The 15833-nt window shown below is 35.9% G+C and overlaps 1 protein-coding gene across 1 annotated transcript in view; it reads left to right on the plus strand.

Annotated features, from left to right (window-relative positions):
- The first annotated feature begins 11619 nt into the window (after nt 1-11619).
- LOC148941102 (S-formylglutathione hydrolase) overlaps nt 11620-15833 on the plus strand; it is a 70016-nt gene continuing 65802 nt past the window's right edge. The window contains exon 1 of the mRNA XM_089104648.1: nt 11620-11720. Within this exon, the coding sequence (XP_088960774.1) occupies nt 11653-11720 (68 nt within the window). The 5' untranslated portion in view covers nt 11620-11652. The remainder of the gene's footprint in view (nt 11721-15833) is intronic.

Consider the following 15833-nt stretch of genomic DNA (forward strand, 5'->3'; position numbering starts at 1 on the left):
CCAAAACCTCGAAAATCACGCAATCACGGTGCCACCCCTAGTGATTTATCACCAGTGACTTTCCCTGCCAAATATTACTTTGTATACCAGAATTCTTCACTGATCTCTTGTTCATTAATTTTCGTCTCTTTTGTTACTTTGCATAAAAACCAGACCGATGTAATATGCTATTGCAAATATTGCAATATACACAGTTCTTCATATGTTGACCAAAAAAAGTATCGTCTTTATGAAATGAGTTTAAATCATTTCGAATGCGGTTTCCCAATCGCTATTTCTTACATCCTTCGTAGTCAAGAATTTTATTTTCAAGTTGAATAGAATTATTGAACGCATTCACTGCAATACAGCTTCAGCCTTTTGTTGGATTTTGAAAATGACAGCCGACAGATTGTTTCTACAGCTGAATTGTAAGTTTGCAGATTTTTTTTTTTTGCTGTTTTTAGATAAGATTTTCTTAATGTTTAATACTCAATTATTGAACATCTAATAGAAAATAGAATCTTCTTTCTGGAAAATTTTTTCCCCCCCCCCACCAAAAAAAAACAGCCTTCGGCTGAGACAAAATTTAGCTATAGACTAGGCTATGTACAATGCCTATAGGGGATTAAGGAATTAAGTTAAGGAATCTTTAATTAAGCTATGCCTATAGGGGAGGGGGATAGGGGGCTATCATTTTTAAATGATAATACCTCATTTTTTAACTGAAAGCAGGGATGCCAAAAAGATAATTATTTTTTTCATTTAAAGTGGAGACAGAAGAAAATGATATCAAATTCCCTGGGAAACCATTGAAATATTTTGATAGACCCAGGGTATTTTGCGATTTCTCATAGGCTACTGGCCTTATTCGGCTTTTGTGTGTGCTCCCTTTTAATTCGATTCTTTGGATCGTATGGAATGCCATGGCGAATCTATCACTCAGTTTTCCAATAATTTGATGTATATCTGAATAATTTTGAATTTTTTGTTGTTGTCTTTGTACCCCTTTACTCATACCCTCAATTTTTTTTTCAAGGACCACTAAGCTGTTTAACGTTATTTTGCATATTTTTTTGAACCATATAGTGACCTAGTTAATTATTAAGTAAATCATTTTTCTAATGAAAGCTGAGACTGCATCCTATCAAGGTGGTGTCCAGAAGGGGGTGGGGGGTCGGGATGTATTAAATTTAAATTATAATAGCTAGAAATTTTATTCATTGAAAGCAGGGATCCCAAAAAGTTCATTTTTTTTAATCTAAAGCAGATACGGAATCCTATCAAGATGGTATCCAGAGGGGGGGGGGGGGGTATTTTGCTAACAAATTTAAATGATAAAACCGCGATTTTTTTTAAAGCAGGGGTGCCAATAAGTTAATTATATTTTTTTTTATTTAAAGCTGAGGCGGTATCCTATCAAGATGGTATCCAGAAGGGGGGCATAGGGAGTTATCATATTTAAGTGATAGTACCTTGATTTTTTTATTGAAAGCAGGGATACCAAAAAATTGAAAAGTTGACAAAATTAACAAGATTTTCGTGAGTTATACTTGATACAGCACTTGCATGGGTTTATCGTCCAAAGGGAAAGGGACATATGCGTCCAATCCGGTTTTTTTCCTATTGATGAAACGGGTTTACTTTGAAAACATTCATTCATATGTACCTGGCAGATTCACACTAAAACTAATCGGTGTGACGAAAGCGATATCGACATCCCCACCTAACGTTGCGCTCGAGTAACAATGGCGCCCTTGGTCCAGTGCCCAAGTTACATTAAATGGCCAGGTCATAATAAAAGCTTTCAATTTGGGAGGTTCAAGGAGGAGTCTTTGACAGTCTTATGACCTCAGGGTACTAGATGTTGCAATGTTCTTACGTGTCTACAGTGGTTTAAAAAATTCGATCACACCACAAATGATTACCAAAAACATGCACAAATGTAACATTTGGAATATTATAACACTTTTTTCAAAGCTTTGAAGAAAAGCAAAAAAGGCTAAATAGTCCTAACTATGTTTGAAAGCTATTTTACAAAGAAACTCTTTGGAGATTTCCATGGAAATGACCATAGCAAAAGCTTTGAGCTTGAGTGGGGATCAAAGAGGAGTCTAAGTATTTTGACCACATGTGACTTATTGTTGCTACTTTCTTAAATTTGGTAATTCCTGTGAGCATTTGGAAATGAAAGCTTAAACTCAATAACTGATACTAAGGGTCCTAAACTTTTGCATGGATTAAAAGTGACAAAATATGATGAACATTTCAACATCTTCCTGGAGCTACTTCAGTCTGCATGTTATTTTATTTAATTACACTTAAAACGGATGAGTTTTTCATTTTTTACCTAAGAAAATAGCTGGCACTTCATTTTTCTTCATAGCCAATAAACTATTAAGGGTTTTTTGTGTCATTGTAATTGAAGTGTTCTCATGTGAAGTGTTCATCATGTATTTTTCAATTTGGTAAATTTACTCCTTTTAGATACAGTTTATAATTTGACTGATATTAGGTATTTATCAGTTTATAGTTTGGAATGAATCCCCAAAAGAAAAAATGAATAATATCCAAAAGAGCAGCCTAAAGCGATAAAAAAGCAGCAGTTCAGCCTTAGCCTACATGACATATATTCTATAAAGAAGCCAAAAAAAACTTTAACCCTCTCGCGGGCGCTGGTTGGTTTTGAGGACACTTAATTGTAACCCCCTCTTTACCCAAAGCTGAGCTTTTAACATATGTTTATCGGTGCCATCTGATTGCCGAGTTTTCCATAAACGTCCCTGAAGAGCCATCTACCGGATAAGCTGTGCTTTCTTCCTGCCAAATTTGGAGAAAATTGTAATTTGAGTTTTATCAAGGATTTGCAAGGTAACTCCACTTTTTCTTTATTTTGTAGACATTATCGCTGAACTAGGAAAGTTAGGATTTTTTTCTAAGAGAATTCATACCCTTAATACTATCTTTGAGTAATTTTTTCGATTTCTGAATATTTCATACAGTAAACCCATATATTTTCTTTCTGTCCCCGCATGAGGGCATTGCCCATTACCGTCAACTTTTTTCATAGTTTTCGTTCCGTATAGTTTCCGTAGAATGCCACAGGTAACACTACTGTTCATTTGTCCCCGCTTGTACCTTGTGCTCGCAAACTAGTAAAGCTTCTGTTCTTTACAGATGAGTCGGCGAAAAATCAGGAATGATGAAGAAATCATGAAAATCATGTTTGAAGACGATAGTGACAATGGAATCGATTCAGACCAATCAAATCTTTCCTCCGACGAAGAAGATGGCAGAGATCTCACTTGGCAGCCTTCATGTGAAGAAGAGGACGTCCAACTTGCTACCGGATTTAGCCCAGCGGCTAGAGATACGCAAGAGAGAGCTACAGACGAAGACAGTGTAGACCAAGAGGTAGCGGAACCTGATCGAACGGAACCGTTTGTCTAGCGTGTTGCTAGAACTTATACGAGGAAAAGGAAAAGCCCAAGCATGAAGACCAATAGTTCTGTTTCTTTTGCGATGTCGCAAGCAGACCCTGTTGTCAACAGTTCAGTTTCAGATGGAAGATTACAGGTCACTGCTTCACAGTCTAACAGTGGGATTGCAGCTAAAACCAAAGTTCCACGAGACAAGCCGAAGTCTAAACCGGTCAAGGCCAGACGACGTATTTGGAGAGCCAATGTCGATAATCCTCTAGCAGAGTCGGTTCCTTCGTTCACCGGAGATGGTCGGGTCTTGCTCAATCTCATCAACGAGTCGGATCCTGTCGATTTCTTTGAGGGACTTCTTTCCAACGAAATTCTTCCAATGGTCGTCAGGGAGTCTAACGCTTACGCATTGTAAAAAAAAGGGTCTGAGTTGAATATGACATCAGCAGAACTACGCATCTATGTTGGATGCCTTCTGATAATGAGTTATTTTCGATACCCAAGAATTGAAAACTACTGGTCAAGTACCCTGAGGCTACCTCAGATTGCTGATTATATTTCAAGCAAAAGGTTCAAAAAAATTAGAGAATGTTTACAGTTCGCTACTCAGCAAAGTAGCCCTGATGGTGACAAATACTACAAGATCCGCCCATTTTTGGAGATGTTGCGCAACTCTTTCAAAGCAGCAGTGGCCGACGAAGAATACAGTTCAATAGACGAGATGATGGTCACCTTCAAGGGAAGAAGCAGCCTCAAGCAGTATATGGCATCTAAACCAACTAAGTGGGGTTTCATAATTTGGGTTCGGGCTGGAGTCTCAGGATATGTGTATGATTTTGAGCCATATCAAGGCAGCGGTGCCAACCGCAACCGACCAGCGTACGGGTTAGGAGGAGACCTGGTTGTGAAACTCACTCGTGACCTCAAAAACACAAACGCTAAAGTGTATTTGGACAACTTTTTTACCTCGTTATCTCTGGTGGAAGCATTAGCAAAGAAAAAGCTGAACCTAAGCTAATACCAGAAGTCGAAATGAAAAAGAAAAAGTGAGGAACCTTGTCGTTTGCTACGTCTGCTGAAGGAGTGATGGTTTTACGCTGGAAAGACAACAATCTCGTAAATGTTTGTTCATCCTTTGCTGGTTATGCCCCAACTGACAGTGTCCAGAGATGGTGCAGCACAGCGAAATCGAAAGTTGCGGTTGTAAGGCCATACGCAGTGAAGGAAAATAATAAGTGTATGGGAGGCGTGGATTTGATGGATTCGCTGACTTCACTTTACAAAAACGACTTTCGAAACAAAGTTGGTACATGCGCCTTTTCCACCATTTCCTTGATGTTGCTGTTGTCAACGCTTGGATTCTCTACAGAAAAACCTGCCTTGTCGTCACACTTGATCTCCTCCATTTCATACCGTCTGTTGCAGTAGCTATGACGAACAAAGGGATGGTGCGGATGAGGACAAGCCCTGGTCGGCCTTCAAAAATGGGCTTTGTCAAGAAAAGGACTGTCATTGCTGTCCCAAATGAGATCCGACTTGATGGTCTGAGTGGCCATTGGCCTGGCAAGTTTGACAAAAATAACGCTTCTCGATGCCAGGACAAGAACTCCACGAGTAAAACGAGATTCCTCTGCAAAAAATGCAAAGTCGTATTGTGCCCTGAATTTTTCAAGAACTTTCACAGTGTCGGATAAGCCTTTCGAAAGAGTGTTTTCTGGGCGGCGTCCCCATATGTGGACAGTAGCATATTTTACCTTTTTATCCTTTTTTGTCAGTTTCTGAATACATATCTGAAATCTATGTATTTTTCTACATAGGAAAGAACTTTGTCCTGTCAGTTTATCTCAAAAATTGGAAATTCGCCCGCGAGAGGGTTAAAATGCATTTTTTTTTAAATTGTAATTAAAAACCAGTTTTTAATACAAGAAGGCTACTTAGGTGGGGTAGCTTTATTAGTTAATAATAATATAAAATTTGTGGCATCAATTTTCCAGATTTTGCAAATGATGTTGATGTAATTGGTATCAGTGTTTGGCTGAATATTTTAAAAACCTACATAATAAGCTTTTATAACCCTAATGGCCAAACTACAGATGCCAAGGATTTCTTTAATTATATAAATAATTCTAATATGTTAAAAAATATCATTATTTGTGGTGATTTCAATGCCCACAGCCTTTTGTGGGGGAATAAACCAGTAAATAAAGCTGGTAAATTCATTGAGAATATGACTTCAAATAATAATGAATTAGCTGTTGCTACCCCTCCAAACCTGAATACATATTTCAACCCCAAAAGCGGCAGATTCTCCACAATTGACCTACAAATTGTGTCATTAAATTTGTTGAACAAAATTTACATAAATAAAATTGATAGTCTATGTACTGACCACTTTGCTATAGTTTGCTCCCCAATTGAACCTGCTGAAACTTTATCTCATACCTCCAAATATATCAACACTAAAGCAAATTGGTCTATGTTCCAACATAAGCTAAATGATGAAATTACAAGTTTCACCCAAAGTTCGTGCATTTCAAATACAACAGCGGACCCACATGCTGAAGCCTTGACATCTTTACTAATAAATTAAGCTAATCATGCTATCCCCAGGACAACACCTAAGAAAACCTTCCCTAAACAAATTCCTAAAGCATGGTGGACAAATGAGTGCCTAAATAAATTGAGGATAAAAAAGGCAGCTAGGACAGAATTCATAAAAAAAAACCATCACCTACTACATATTTAAAAAAATTACAAGCAGAATCTAATCTAAAAAGGACTATAATAGATGCTAAATATTAATACTGGAATAATTTTGCAAATAATCTCTCCAGAGAAACGCATGAGCCAATGATACATAAGGTCATAAGCCACATCTGTGGGAAAAATAATTCCCCCAACCCACTCCTGTATGAGCTTATGCATAATTATACCCATTATGAAAATTATTATGGAAAAACTAACCTATTTGCAACCCTTTTCGTTAATAAGCGAACATCAAATAATCAAAAAAAACTGTCCCCAATTCCTATGAACCCACATTACAATCCACGCTCAAGATCCGATTTCCTAACTAATCCATTTTCAATCTAGGAATTGAATAATGCAAAACATTATATTAAGACCAAAACTAACGGCAGCTAAGACAATATACACCCTACATGGAAAAATAACCTCACACCTTCATACAAACAAGAATTGCTAAATTGTTATAATCACGCTTGGGCATCTTCTAGGTTCCCCAATATATGGAATAGTTCGTCCCTCCTACCAATCCTAAAGAAAAATAAACCAAAAGATAACCCTGAGTATTATAGGCCCATAATGATTACTCCTGTGATGGGGAAAATAATGGAAAAAATGATTTCTCCCAGACTCCCCTGGTCTGTTGAAAAATATAATATGGTCCATCACACTTAAACTTGATTCAAGAAACACTACTCTTCAGCAAATGCTTTCATTTTGCTAAATAATACAATCAATGAATCATCCTAAAAAACAAATGTCCTAGTTAAAGCTTTCCTAGATTTTGAAGGGGCATATGACAATGTGAACCACCAAATCCTTTTAAACAAACTTGCAAACCTTGGAGTACCCCCTAAGCTAGTATCTTTTATTAAATCCTTCATAGATATGCGAAGTTTCATCGTTTGTGTTGGTTCAGCCTCTTCACCCCAAAAAGACAACAACAAAAGGCCTACCTCAGGGAGCAGTCCTCTGTTGCCTCCTATTTGCCCTATATCTGTGGGACATGAACCTACCCCACACGAATCTACAATATGCGGATGATCTGGTGCTATGGTCATCTGGTAACACCTTTCAGATAGCACAGTCAAATATGCAAAAGTCACTTTTCCAGTTTGAAAAATTCTCTCAACATTCAGATTTACCCATTGCACCCACCAAGTCAAAAATAATCCAATTTCAACGGAAGCAAAGCCATATTAATTTTAAACTAACTCTAAATAAAACAGCTATTCCAGAAGATAATCATATTAATTACCTAGGTCTCATGCTTGACCAAAAACTTAATTTCCACCTCCACATTTCAAACACAATAAAAAAATGCTATAGAAAAACAAATATACTAAAAAAACTTCTTTCCACATCATGGGGCTGTAAGGAGAAAACCTTACTCCAGTTTTATAAATCACATATAAGACCCCATATTGACTATGGGCTCATCGTCTATGGTGCATGTGCAAAGACCCAGATGCAAAAAGTTGAAACAACACAAAATGATATAATACGTCTCATATTTGGTCTTAGGAAGCCCACAAGCACCAAGTTTCTGCTTATGGAGAGTGGATTAACAACAATAAGGGAGAGACGTAGGTTTCTTTTGACAAAACATCTTACAAAAATTGAATCTTATAGCTCACACACATTACATAATTGGTTAAGAAATCCAGCCATGTATAGAGGCATTGCAGATGAGTATGCCAATATTCAGAAGAAGTTCCCTGTACCAGCAAAGTCTATTGCACCCACTTTCCCCCAATCCCCCCCATGGAATTGGTCAAGTCCCATAATAAATAATGAATTCTCAAAGTGGAATAAAGATTTAACCCCCATTGCTTTTGTCCAGAAAAATTTTGCAGAACTTAATACAATTACGTATAAAAATCACTTCCAAATATTTGTTGATGGGTCAAAAATGAATGAGAAGGTTGCAAGTGGTGTTTTCCTTCCTCACCTGAAAATTGCAATGGGCGAGAGATTATACAATAATTTATCTATAATGTCTGCTGAGTTAAATGCCATAATCATGGCATTAGAATACCTTAAGGAAAACCAACCTTTGATTGCAAATTAAAATAATATTGTCATATATTCCAACTCTCTATCAAGCCTTGAGTTGCTGGCCTCAGCTCCTCAATATAAGTTGGACATTGACACTTATCATTGTCTCAGTATTGTTGATACTCTTGCTTCAAGTGGCATAAAATCTTACTTTCAGTACATTCCTAGCCACTCTGGCATAAGTGGTAATCATCAGGTTGATGAAATAGCAAAAAATGCTATAAATATTGACCAGCCAAGTGGGAGACCAATCCCAATTAGAGATATTTACCGATGGAGGCTATCAGATATTAATTTTAATAAGATTAATCCTATCCTTTCCCCCTTTCCCAATAAGTATCTTTCTAAAATTTATCATAGAATTCGTTCTGGAACAAATGGACTAAATTTCCTTGCATTCTCATATAAGTTTTCTAATTCAAGTGGTTCAATTCCCCTGTCCCCTCTTTGCAGGCATTGTAATATGAATAATAAAACAATTGACCATAGCCTATTTGAATGTAATATGCTGACGTCTGCACAACATACCTTGCTTTGTAAACTGTTAAAATGCTTCAAACACCACAAAATCTCACTACCATTCAAGAGCCTAGCCAACTATACCTGCACACAGAGCACAGAAATTGATATCTATCTTCTTATATTTGAACTCCTTGAGTCAAAAGATCTACTGAAAGATATCTGAGAATTTTTCTAATAAATAAGATTCAACCAAGACAGTAGCTCTGTAGCCCACAGAGTGAAGCAAAAAGACGAGGGCTAAATAGTACCAACTGAATAGCCCGTCTGCTGTGAATTAGAAGAAGAAGAAGAAGGAATCCAAAAGAGCAAAAAAAAACAATCAATATCAAAGTCGCCCATTTCAACTGTTTTAAATGTGACAAAACAAATATAGGCAAAGGGCATTATGAAAAAATTAAGCTTCTAAGTCCAAAGTTATATTCAAAGTTTTTACCCACATAACTGACGAATTTTGTGATACGGTATTTGAAATTTTGTATGCAGTAATGCTCGATGAAAAAAACTACTAATTTTGATAATTATTTATGTTAAGAATACATAGCTAATAGATATTTCAACTACTCGTATTATGCAAGGGTTCTGAAACGCCACAGCCATTTCGTTTCTACCATATTTCTATTTCTCTTGATGAATAACGAAGAAGACCAGTTTCCAGCCAGCGACTTGTGAATTTTTGAACTCATGAATAGGCTCGAATCTGTTGTAAATTGAAGCTGTGATTTGAAAAAGACTGATGAAAACATTAATGTTTGCGGTCAACATTGATCGCGCCGGCAGCGCGCCGCCGACATCTTACCGGTGGCGCGCCGTAGGCGTCTTACCGGTGGCGTGGCGCGGCGTGCTGTTTTTTTCCCGTTGTCGTAGATACTTAAAAAGGGCTCATTCGATTGGAAATCGAAAGTCCTAGTGCCCTTTTTAATAGTCGAAAGTGATTGGAAGGCTTGACTTCCATTTCCATTTGCCCATTATGTTTAAAAATAAATGTTTTCTTAAGAATGAATAAAAATGCACTGTGTTAATGTTAATTCCCAATAAAGTATCTCAGTAGTATCCCAAGAACGACTGAGGGTATTATGTTCTAACTTTCGAGGCTGCTTCTGCTCTTAAAATTTAACCAAATCAAAATGGCGAAGTGTATCCAAGCTATCAAAGAAAGTAAAAAGTTTTTTTTGCGAATGATATCAAGTTTTCCATTTCAGGTCAACTAGAGGAGGTATGAAACTAAATTAAAGAGTATTAATTGTGTCCAGATTTTTAAAAGGGTGTATGTTGCTAAAAATTGCTGAAAATTTTTTTCCAGCATATAAATAGCAAGCCAAACTATAAAGTCTTAAGAAAAACGAAAAGATTTAAAGCATTATTTTATTTTTCCCTGAAAGGACTATGTCAACATAAAACGAACAGAAATTAATTTAAAAAAACTTTTTCCACAAAATAATTTTTCAAAGAAAAGTAAAGAACTCCATTAAACAAAAAATGAGCAAAAAAATTTCAAATAATCTACCAAGCGTGAAACTACCACAAATCAGCATCGATAAATAAATGAAACCCAAAACAGACAGAAATTACAATAAATAACTGATTCAAACTAAAAGCGAGCAGAAATTAACATAAGTTGGGTTCTAAATTTCTATGCCTTCCCAAGGCCAGAATATAATTTACACTTTACTGAAAAAATATAAATATTTTTACATTCATAACTCTAATAAATCAAAAAACTTTATCATTTGGATTACTAAGTATTACTATATGTATATTAAACTGACAATGCACAATCATTTGTAGTTTTTTCTCTAAAAAAAAAATACATTTTTTAGGCACAATTGTATTTTCTAAACACAATTTGTATGTTTAACTCTTTAAAGCCTATGTTAGGAAAGTAAAAAAATTAAAGCCTATTTTAGTAGTGTAAAAATTGCTGCGGTGGTGCGGAAGGTCTAAAATAAAAAAAGGAAGATTACATCGGCGATTAGGAATGTTGTCTTGCATGTTGGCTGAGACGGCAACAATTTTTAAGTCTAACATTGACATCCGTTAGAGTCCTTCTAGACTATCCAATTTCTTCGAAACACACACGAGTACTTCAACTGCTTTTTTCGTTTTCAAAACCCGTAAGTCAGGGGGTCAAAAAATAGAGAAATAGAACAAAAAACGATAGCATGCACTGCTTTTCTGACAAAAATGCCACAGAAAAGAAACAAAAAGTAATTGGTGAATTTTTTTATGTTTTTGAGAATAAGAAAAACTAAATATTTCTTTTCGTTATTTTCAGACAAAGTATTCCTCTATTAGTAATCAAAGACATACGAGAATGCTGAAAATTGGCAAGAAACTTTCAATTTTAGAGTTAAGTTTAGTGATAAATTTGCCGCAAAAAAGAAACAAAAAGGGATTGGCGAATTTATAATGTATCTCTTTTTAATTTTCTAATGTATAGAAAAAGCTAGATAGTAATACTCCCTATTTTTAGGTCAAGTTTTCCCCCATTAGTGATTAAAGACGGACAAGAATGCTGGAAATCGGCAAGAAACTTTTAAATTTAGTGTTGAGGATTGTATTTTCCCCTTCTATATGAGGGGGGAGGGGGAGATTCTCGAGTTTCGCTTCCCTTTGCCATTTTCTCCCATTTTGCCATTATGGGGCAAAATTTCAGGGTAAAATCTGCCACTTTAAAAAAAAGTAAACTTTAGTACAAGATATTTAGAAGAAATTAATTGATTATAAAATTAAAGATGAGTTTTTTTTAAATATCAACGATATGGGTGAATTACAGTGTATTATTCACCGAAAATATTTCCCAGGTTTGGTTGGAGGGATACCGCAAAAATACGACTCCTTGCCCGACCGGCACCGCTTTATTATGCTCGTATATTGGCAACATTGCTTTGTAATAGACAATATTTTAAATAGAAAAGACATGGAACTTCAGATTAGCTCTTCAACAAAATCATTTGCTGGAAAACAGCTGATTTGTTACTTTGAAAGGTATCAATAGTAATATGGCATTATGGTCACTTTTGACAAGGAAACCTGAGCCTTAATAAGAAAATAATTGCACTAGGCCATGGTTAATGAATCTCTTCATCAACACTTTTCTCATATAGCCTAGGCCTATTACCCTAGGCTTGTGATCACTAGAATACCTCTTTCATTCGCACCACCATGTGATGGTCTTATTAGTTGTGCATTTCCCCTACACTTGTAAAAATGAATATAAACAAATTTTGTATGCATGTTTTTAGTTTTTTTTTGTATCCCCCCCCCAAAAAAAAAATCTTTGAATAAAACCCCTTCAAAATAAATCCAGGGTATGACCTTGATATATTTTGTGCTGCATTTTTGGAAAAATTCTAGTTTAACTACTTTTCACTCTCTTGGAAAGGGGTTAGATTAGGAAAATGAAACTTTCACAGATGGCTCTACAGACTAAAGTATGCCCCAGGAAGGTATTGTGAAGTATCTACATCCACTCCTTCTCCCTTTAGAGGGTAGTGACCTTTTATGACCTTGAAAAATCTTTGTGCTATGAAAGTGAAACTTTACAAAACTGATCTGCTTAAATGAAGTACAAGAGAACTTTTTTCAGCTTCACAACTTTACTTAATCCCCATTTACAAGGTTTCAAAGATCTGTATTTACATTTCCTAAATAAATAAACAAAAATTACTGATATTGTAAAATGCCTCTTTTTGTGAAAGACCACTTTTCTTTGGCATTCTGGAAAAGTAGAGATTTGTTTTACTACAGCACAATGTGAGTTTGCTGTAGTAATTGCCTCTGACTAGAGCTAGCCTAGTGGGAGTAATTTGTCATCGTAAATTGAAAATGTGGTCTCTGTTTTAACAAGCAATTGATGAGAAAAATCAAATTTAATATTTGTGATTAAAATTAAAATAGCAATATATTTAGATTTTGCTACAATAGAGTTACAGTTTATAAATGCCAAGCAATAAAAGTTACATTTTTAAACTCAGAAGACAATCAGCTCTCTGTTAATATATGAATATAACTGAAACACTGAAAGTATATATACTAAACCCCAAAGCTGTGCCAAAAAGTTGGTGGTGCACCACTAAAAAAAAATGGTGGCGTGCCACCAAGCTTGCATCAGCAAGCTGACACCACTGCTGATTCTATCAGTGGTGGCCTCACTAATACGCCACCATTTTTTCTCTCTTTTTTGGTTATTGATATCAACCTCCGGGCTTCAACTGTCATCCCAGCTAATCTGTTTCTTAAAAATAAATACTGTCATCTTAGGCTTGCCATGTTGGTTCATAGAAAGAAGAAGAAGAAATTTTTCTTGAAACAAAAATCTTGAAGAAATTTTCTTCACAACAGCAACCTTATAAGAAAATCGAAATATATTTTCTTGTGATTATTATCTCTTCTAATCAGCAGTTGTACCAAACCAATCCTGCTCAAGTCATCCTCAGGGCTATACTGTGGTGTTTATCCTCCCCATAGTATAGTGCCGACGGTTTGATATCATCTATTTTCCCTTCTTGTTTTTGTTTTATTTTGTGTTTAAAGCTTTTTCCAATAGGAAATTTTTATAAGTCCTCCAAAAAAAAACGTCTCCCCAGATCCCAACTCAAATTCCAGTGAAAGTGTCATAGTAAAAGATACCCATCCTGGCTGGTCAAGCACATTTTCTGAAATTTCTAATAATAACTTTAATTCGGAGAATAGGACAATGATAACTGTAGGTCATAATGTAACTTTATGTGATTATAATGGTTTTCATGAGGTCCTCTCTTGAAGCTGTAAAAAAAAGAAAAAAATATCCCCAATTAAAAGCATTTCCCCTCTCCCTGCTCAAGATCCAGCCTCAAAAAACCTAGCAATTTACCTTAAAATTACTCCAACTGCCCCCTTTGAAATAAAAATGATCACTGCAATAAGAGTTGCAATTTTTAAATTGCTAAAAGCAATGTTCTCTCTTAACATTAACCGTGATGGATCTCTGCTAATAGCTGTAGAAGATCAGAAATCAGCAGATACAATAATTAACCTAAAATCCCTTCTGAATACCCCAATTATTGCATCTAATTGGAACCCAAAACAATCACCAACAAAAATAGTAGTTTATAATGTTCCCCCAGAGATATCTACTCAGGAGTTAAAAGAAGGCATCTCAGATAGGGCTGGAAACACAATCCCAGTTGAGGATGTTACCCAGCTTGGAAAACCTAACTCCAATGGCCTAAAAACTAGTAGATCCTTCTTATTCATACTGAAGGATAAAATTGATATCCCAGAAAAATTATTCCTATTTGGGCAAATCAAACCACACAAGGAATACAAACCTAAGCCTATCCAGTGTCAGAAGTGTTTCAAACTGGGACACACAACAAACAAATGCAATGAAATTCTCCAAGAGTGTAGTAATTGTAAATCTTTCCATCCTAAAGAGCTGACAACTTGCAACAACACCCAGCCTACATGCATCAATTGCAAAGGCCCACATGAATCTACAAATAAATCATTATGCCCTGCATACAAGAAAAGAGCTCTAACACTCCAAATATCAACAGAGAAGGCCATCCCAGATCCCTTTGCAGCAATGGAAGCAAATGCTGCCCAACAATACCAAATAAAGCCTGTAATGAAACCAACTAAAACCCCGAAGTCAAATGCCCCCACTGCAGCGCGCACCCCAGCGCCACCACCATCTTCTAAGCCCCCTCGCGCAAATCCCGATCAGAAGGAATCACCAAGCCAACAAGCCCCCTTGTCCGGTGAGATGAGGTCAGCCTGGCCCCCCCCCCCCCCTCCCAAAAAGAAACAAACCAGAAACACTACCAGGAATCAATCCCTTGACCAACAAACAGGATGCACTACCAACAATGCAATCCCCAAATATATGCTTATTCATTCTAAACTGTAATGCAGTTCAGGCCATGAACGTACATCAACTACAGAAAACAAAAATTATTGCAGAATTGGCAAAAATCCACATCCCAGATGATATGCTCATTCAAGCAAAAAAAGATCTTGCTTTACTTTTAACAAAGCTGAACATTGATACACAGTCATATGAAGAATAAATCAACAGCACAACATTTATCAATAATCCAGTGGAATGTAAGATCACTCACAGAAAATAAGCTAAATGAACTAATATCATGTATGAATAATCATTCCATTAATATTGCTTGCCTCCAGGAAACTCATTTAACCCAAAATCAACAAATTAAGTCTCTGGGATATACTATCCTGAGAAAGGATAGATCTTCAGAGAGAAAAGGAGGCGGTGTAGCTTTATTAGTTAATAATAATATAAAATTTTGTGGCAGCAATTTTCCAGATTTTGAAAATGATGTTGATGTAATTGGTATAAGTGTTTGGCTGAATAATTTAAAAACCTACATAATAAGCTTTTATAACCCTAATGGCCAAACTACAGATGCCAAGGATTTCTTTAATTATATAAATAATTCTAATATGTTAAAAAATATCATTATTTGTGGTGATTTCAATGCCCAAAGCCTTTTGTGGGGGAATAAACCAGCAAATAAAGCTGGTAAATTTATTGAGCATATGACTTCAAATAATAATGAATTAGCTGTTGCTACCCCTCCAAACCTAAATACATATTTCAACCCCAAAAGTGGCAAATTCTCCACAATTGACCTACAAATTGTGTCTTTAAATTTTTTGAACAAAATTTACATAAATAAAATTGATAGTCTATGTACAGACCACTTTGCTATAGTTTGCTCCCTAAATGAACCTGCTGAAACTTTATCTCATACCTCCAAATATATCAACTCTAAAGCAAATTGGTCTATGTTCCAAAATAAGCTAAATGATGAAATTACAAGTTTCACCCAAAGTTCATGCATTTCTAACACAACAGTTGACACACATGCTGAAGCCTTGACATCTTTACTAATAAATACAGCTAATCATGCTATCCCCAGGACAACACCTAAGAAAACATTCCCTAAACAAATTCCTAAAGCATGGTGGACAAATGAGTGCCTAAATAAATGGAGGATAAAAAAGGCAGCTAGGACAGAATTCATAAAAAAACCAACACCTACTACATATTAAAAAAAATTACTATAATAGATGCTAAATATAAATACTGGA

The sequence above is a fragment of the Artemia sp. Qi Xiang Cuo genome, chromosome 18 (genome assembly GCF_049724085.1).
Source record: "Artemia sp. Qi Xiang Cuo chromosome 18, ASM4972408v1, whole genome shotgun sequence".
NCBI classification, from domain to species: domain Eukaryota; kingdom Metazoa; phylum Arthropoda; class Branchiopoda; order Anostraca; family Artemiidae; genus Artemia; species Artemia sp. Qi Xiang Cuo.